The sequence below is a fragment of the Pteropus vampyrus genome, unplaced genomic scaffold, assembly GCF_000151845.1.
Source record: "Pteropus vampyrus isolate Shadow unplaced genomic scaffold, Pvam_2.0 Scaffold51, whole genome shotgun sequence".
Lineage (NCBI taxonomy): Eukaryota > Metazoa > Chordata > Mammalia > Chiroptera > Pteropodidae > Pteropus > Pteropus vampyrus.
In genome coordinates this window covers 277,564-284,048 of record NW_011888832.1, presented here as the reverse complement: position 1 = coordinate 284,048, position 6,485 = coordinate 277,564, and the positions used below count along the sequence as shown (strand labels likewise).

At 52.4% G+C, this 6,485-nt stretch overlaps 1 protein-coding gene across 2 annotated transcripts in view; it reads right to left on the bottom strand.

Moving 5' to 3' along the window:
* The window catches only part of CCDC102A (coiled-coil domain containing 102A), a 13,111-nt gene extending 7,874 nt beyond the window's left edge, over positions 1-5,237 (bottom strand). Inside the window, exons 1-2 of one of the 2 annotated variants that reach the window (XM_023530622.1) lie at positions 4,590-5,237; positions 1,836-1,944 (exon numbers count right to left, since the gene is read on the bottom strand). In XM_023530622.1, coding sequence (XP_023386390.1) covers positions 1,836-1,944; positions 4,590-4,984 — 504 coding nt within the window. In that variant the 5' untranslated portion in view covers positions 4,985-5,237. The remainder of the gene's footprint in view (positions 1-1,835; positions 1,945-4,589) is intronic. The other variant, XM_023530621.1, reaches the window with a different exon arrangement.
* Positions 5,238-6,485: the final 1,248 nt, after the last annotated feature.

Here is a 6,485-nt window from a genome sequence, read left to right as displayed (position 1 = left end):
TGGTGGGCCTCCTTCAGGATGCTGAGCTGCAGGACACAGCCCAGCCCAGTTATGCGAGGACCACGCGGCTATATCCCAGAACCAGCTCCGAGGGGCGGGTGCTGGTGCAGGAGTGCTCAGCAAGGAGCTTATGCCCAAATGGGCCACCGGGTATCCAGAACTGACCCTGAACCTGACCTCTTGTGTTGCTCCCAACATCTCTGGCTTCCTACCTCATTACCATGTAGCCTCCCATTCTACGCTTGGCCTCCCATTAACCCATTTCCCACAAAGGTAGTCTGGAATGAGCTGCTAAAAAAGATAAATCCAATCATGTCCCCATCCTAGGATCTTACAAAGTCCTTAGTTCACTGTGCCCCAGGCACAGTGGTCCCCTTTCCAGTCCTCAAATATATCAAGTTCCTATCCACCCCAGGGCCATTGCATGTGTGGCTCCCTCTGCCTGGTACACTCTTTTGAGGTATTTTGCAGTTGATTCTTTTCATTCTCAGGCCTTGGCCTCTCCTGTCCTCCCTACCTGGAGCAGGTACCTCTTCTACTCTCCATCCCATCCCCAACTGCACTGTGAGAGCTTTTCTCTCTGTCCACCTTTGTACCCCTGAATGGCCTTGGCACAGGACAGCCTTCGGTGTACACTGGCTGAACACATCCAGCGGGTCTGAACCCGGTCTGCATGTGCGTGCAAGGCTGGCTACATCAGAATCACCTGGGATGCTTCTGACATAATGCAGAGTTGACAGCAGGGAAAACCATCAAACTACTGCTCTGTGCAATGACAAGGATGAGCCTTAAATCCATAATACTGGAGGAGAGAAGTCATATACAAGAGAGAATCTTGATAACTATCTGTTAAACTGCACATTCGTATTTTATTCACTTTGCTGCAAATGATTATACTTCACAATTTAAGAAGATTAAAAAGATTCCTGAACCCAAGCATCAAAGATGATGATTCAGGAGCTAAGGGTGGGGTCTGGGGAATCTATATTCTAGGAGATTCCCTAAGACCAGAGTCAGTCACCTCCAGGGCAGTTTCAGGCTCTGAGGTCTGTCTGTGGCCCTCCCACCTTCTGGAAATGAGAAGGTCCAGCCAGCTTTCTCTGGGTGGCTGCGCCCCCTGGTGGCCATGGGGACCTGCACAGGAGGTGGTAAAGGCCATCAAGCCTGACCCCTGCCTGCCCTGAGTCCCCACACTGTGGTGGTGAAGCCGAGTCCCCTCTCCGGCAGCTCGAGTCTCAGTTTCCTCACTTATAAGATGAGAACATCAGGACCCAGCCTCCCCGACTGCCAAGGGGCTTCGGTGAGATTTCACACACGCTAAGTGCTCAGTGAGTGCTACATGCAGACTCCTCCCCTTTGTCTTGGTCTACAAAGCTCCCCTTGGGACCTCATCTCTCCTACTACCCTCCATCCACACTCGTCCGTTTTCTGTACACATTGGGCTTGTTCTGACCTCAGGACTTGTGCCTTTGCTGTGCCTTCTGCCAAGAACTTTGCCCCCATATCTTCTCCAGGATGGTTTCTTTTACTTCCCTTAGGTCTTGCCTCAAGTGTTGCCTTATCAGATGGGTCTTTCGTAACCCACCACCCCATTGCTCTTACTCCGGTTTGACTCCTTCATAGCTTATGAATTTATCTGTCTCGTTCCTATTGGTCTTCCACCCGCCACCCCCACAAGGGGAGCTTACTGCCTGCCCTGGCACTCAGAACAGTATGTGGCATATGGCTAGTGCTTGACAATGAATGAATTCCCTTCTTTCTTCCATTCCCACTGCTGAAATTCAGCAGCACAATGCCTCTTCCTCCAGGAAGCCCCTGTGGTTTCCAAGACTCACTTGCTTGAGCATCTCCTGCTTGGTCTTGCTCAGCTCCTCATACTTGATCTTCCACTGGCTGAGCTCCCCCTCCAGCTTCTCAATGTTCCTGCTCAGTGCCAGTTTATCCCTGGAGAGGGAAGGGAGAGAGGCAGACACAGGGGTGAGCCCACTGGGGCCCTCCGCTCAGAGTCCTCCTGTGCAGTCTGCACCTGCAGAAGCCACGGCCGAAGTCGGCATTCAAGGCCCTGGCATCCCACACTGTGACGAGCACCCTGGTTTTGTATTTATCCTGGAGCTGTAGTCCTCCCACAACTGCGGGTGCCCAGCTTATGGTGTTGGGAGGTGACCCGGCCTTCAGGGCAGTGTCCGCCCCTAGGCAGATGCCACCCTCTCCTTAATCCCCAAGCTCATCTGCCAAATATAAGCCCTGTTCCTGTTTCGTTTACTGTGGTTCCCTGCAAGGCTTGATTTGAAAATACGGTTCTGCAGTTAGAAAAGCTGGAAAACACTATCCAGTGACTCTCAGATGGAGGGGTCTCCTCTTGTCTTCATCACTGGATGGGATTCCCTTGTTTTCCCATGACCCCCATCCTGCACATAAATGAGGCATCATGGGTAACGAGCAGGGAGCCTGCCCTGGCCCACAGCAGCTGCTCGACCAACAGATGCACTTGTCACTACACTCCAGTATGCTGTGCTTCCCGACCCCATGCCATGCTGGTCTCCCTTTCTGAATCTAACGCTTCATGCCTCTGACACGGAGTTCTCAAAGGGGACAGTGCCACCCTCTAGGTTAGAAATCTGTGGGAGTGTTTCTGATTATCATGATGACAGGGTCATTCAGTGGGTGGGGACCTGCAATGCTCAGGACATCCTGCCCATCCAGGAATTATCCTGCATCCTGGGTAAAGTGTGCATGTCCCAATGGACACCCCTGGGGGTGAAAACGATCTGAGCTGAGCAGCTCATTTTGATTTACACATAAACGAGAAGTACTTTTCGCACTACATAGAGTTTCCCAGGAACAGAGTCGCTGTATAAATTGAGAGAAGACTGCGCTTGGCCTTGTTCAGAACTTTACCAAGGGCTGGTCACCTCTCAGGAAATCTTGTCACCACAGAGACACCACTCATGTATTTGAGTGGTGTACCCATGTACCCATGAAACTGCTGCTTTTCTTGCTGTCCTGGGAGGCGACTGAAATGGCAAGTACATGTAAAGCTTCAGCACAGTGCCCGACTTAGAGCATGTGCTATGTAAGTATCTGCTGTCATGGACGTCACCACTCTCATTCCATACGTAGGCACATGGGTTTGAACTATGCAGGTCACTTACAGGCGAATTTTTTTCAATATAGAGTCGGCCCTTTGTACCCCTGGGTTTTGCAGCATGTCCGATCTGTGGCTGGGAATCTGTGGACGTGGAGGGCCAACTGTATGCATTGTTCTATGCCATTTTATATAAGGGACTGGAGCATCTGTGGATTTTGGTGTCCGCTGGGGATCCTGGAACAAATCCTCCATGGATGCCAAGGGACTATCATAGTTAAGTTTTGGGAGAGTCAAAAGTTATGCATGTAACAAAAGTTATGTGGGGGTTGACACCCCTAAACCCTGTGTTGCTCAAGGGTCAACTGTACATACGTTTTATTATAAATTCCTTTCCATTCTACTTTACAGTTCGGCTAGTACACGAGGTCAATTTTTTTTGTTTGTTTGTTTAAACAGAAATTTATTGTCTCACAGTTCTGGAGGCTAGAAGTCCAAGATCAAGGGTTAGCAGTGTTGGTTCCACCTGAGGGCTGTGAGAATCTGTCCCATGCTCTCGCCTAGCTCCTGGTGGTTTGCTGGCCATCTTTGGTGTTCCTTGGCTTGTAGAAGCAACAGCCTGATGTCTGTCTTCATGTTCACATGGCATTATGTTGATTTTTTAAAAATTATGTGTAGCTAGGTTATACTATCTATATGTTTAACTTCTGGATGGAAAAGGGGAAGTTACAAAATATCATTATAACCAGGCTTGTGCCCTATTCAAGGTCAACGGTGACTGACATGTTCTAAATCCACTGGTCAGTGCTCAGTCCTCTGCTTGCTCGACCCGCTGATCCCTCCCTCCTCCAGAAATGGTTCCTCCTGGTTTCCCTGCCCCTCACCGGCTGCTTCTCCTATCTCCTTCCCTCGTCCTCTGACTGATCTTCAAACTCGGCCAGCCCAGGGCTCCGTCCACCCTCTGACCTCCTCCCTGTGCACGCTCATCCTGGCTCACGGCTTTCGATATCATCTACTCACTGATAACTCCTATTTTTTCTCTCTAGCCCAGACCTGTCTCATCAGCTCCAGACCCATTCGCGTACCCAGCAGCCTCCCTGCTGTCTGAGGCTCAACCTCTCTGCCCCTCCTCCCTTGCTTTTATTTGAACCCACAGCACTCTCTCTCCTCAGATCGTAAGCTCCACGAAGGCAGAGATTTCTGGTCTTATTTATGGCTGTAAATAGTCTACTGCCGAGCACAGTGCCTGGCCAACAGCAGGTGCCTAATTTGTATTATCTGAATTAATAAAAAACCTTGCATTGGGTCTTTGGGTCGAGCACCACTGCTCTAAAGTTCCAAGACTTGAGCCCGAATAGCACCATCCCCCTTCAGCAGGTCTGATATTCTGTGACACTGATTTTCATTCTCTTCTCTGATTCTGAGGATGCCCTGGCATGGCCTGGCCTGTCCCCCACTCCCCCGCCCCCCGGCCTCTGGCCCCTGCCTGCCTCCCAGCACTCACTCTCTCTCCTTGAGCAGCACCTTCTGGGACTCGTCCAGCCGCAGCCGTAGGGCAGTCAACTTGGACGTATCCTCCTCGATGGTGGCTGTGTCCTCCCAGGGCAGCCGACTCCGTTCCTGGCGGCCTGAGTTGCCCCGTGGGCCCCCGGCCCCTGTGCTGCGCGCCTCCCAGCATCCCTCGGGCTCCTCTGGTCTGCTCTTCAGCAGGCTCTCCACCAGCTCCAGCTCCTGCAGGGACCAAGGTGGAAGCTGGACCAGTGGCTGCCGAGCCCTCCCCAGGAGCCTTCCTTGTGGCCTCTCCCAGGCCCTGGGGCTGGGATCGGCTTGGTGGGTAACCTTGGGCAAGTCACACAGTCCTTTGGGTCCCACTTTCCTCTTCGAAAGCCTGCCCTCCATCCTAGAAGGGGAGGGACACGGCCTCCTCTGGGCCTCCCTCTTTACCTCCTGGAACCCCACACAGAGTCAGCCAAGATTCCCTGTATCTTGGAAGATCTCCCAGGAAAGGTGGTGAACTCCCGTTGCTGGAAGTATGCAAACATATGGTTGGGATATTGGTATGAATGAATATAGAAGCAAGGATTCCTACAATGGATAAAAACTAGATTCCCTCAGAAGGAATTCCGGCTCTAAGAGCCCATGTTTCAGGTGTAAATACTGAAGCACAAGGAAGATAAGTGACGTGGTAAAAGATGCACAGTAAGGCGGCCCCTGCAAACAGAACCAGCTCCCAGACAAGAAGCAGCGAGGGATTATTAACCCAACGCCAAGCCCCTTCCTCCCCCTCCGCTCTGCCCTGCGGCCTGCTCCTGTCCACCCCCAAGGCCGTGACCACAAACCCCAGACACCCATGGCCTGCGTTCTGCCTGACTTGCCCCACAGCCTTTCCAGATGAGGCTGGGCCAGCCCCTTCCTTGTCTGGCCCTCAGTTTCCCCATGTGGACTTGGACAGTGGCCCTGAGGACTCCCTGAGGAGAGAGATTCTACTGTCTGTGTGGGGGCCTCGGATGCCACCTGGTCCAAAGCCCTGTTTCACAAATGGGGAGACAGGGAGGGAAGGGACTTGTTTTGGGTCCCAGAGCACAGAGTGGCTGGGCAAACTCAGACTGTAACCCCGGGACCCCCACTACTGTACTGGCCACCTCCCAGACTGCGGCTGACAACCAGAATAAGGACAGGACAGGAACAGTGCTCTGTGAGGCTGGCTGACAGGAGCTGTCATCATCTGCCCCAAAGAAAAACAATGAATGCCACCTACGAACACCAGGCAGGGCTGGGGACTAGGGACCTTCAGCCACCAGGAGGCAGCAGTGCCCATATCTGCCTACAGGTGTGGAGAGGTCAGGGCAGGGAAGGGGAGGGGCAGCCGAGAATCTTAGCTGGAGTCTGGGGATGGAGCTGGGAGCACCCTGAGCCTGGACTCTGGCCCTAGTGACAGGCCTGCTGGTTCAGAGGCAGCTGCGCTCCACATCTACCATTAATGCTCCTGTCATACTGATTGTTACCATGGACTCTGGAGTTCACCTGGGTTCAACTCCCCAGCAACTCCAGTCGCCAGCTGGGAGACACTGGTACTTAACTTCTCTATGCCTCAGTGTCCTCCTCTGTAAATCAAACACCTCCTGGGGTTGCTGTGAAAATGAACTAGATAATGCACACACAGAGCTTAGCACTCTGCGTAGGCACCCGCTGAATGATGGGAGCTGTTATTATCGCCAGTTGCCAAACTCACCAGGCGCTCGCTGCCTCTGGGCTTTTGCACAGGCTGTTTCTATGCCTGGAATACCTTCCTGCATTTTTCACCGCTAATTCCTCTGCATCCTCCTAATCTCAGTTTAATGAGACCTCTTCCAGAAAAGCTCCTGTGAAGCTTCTCCTCAAAGCCTGGATTAGGAACTTT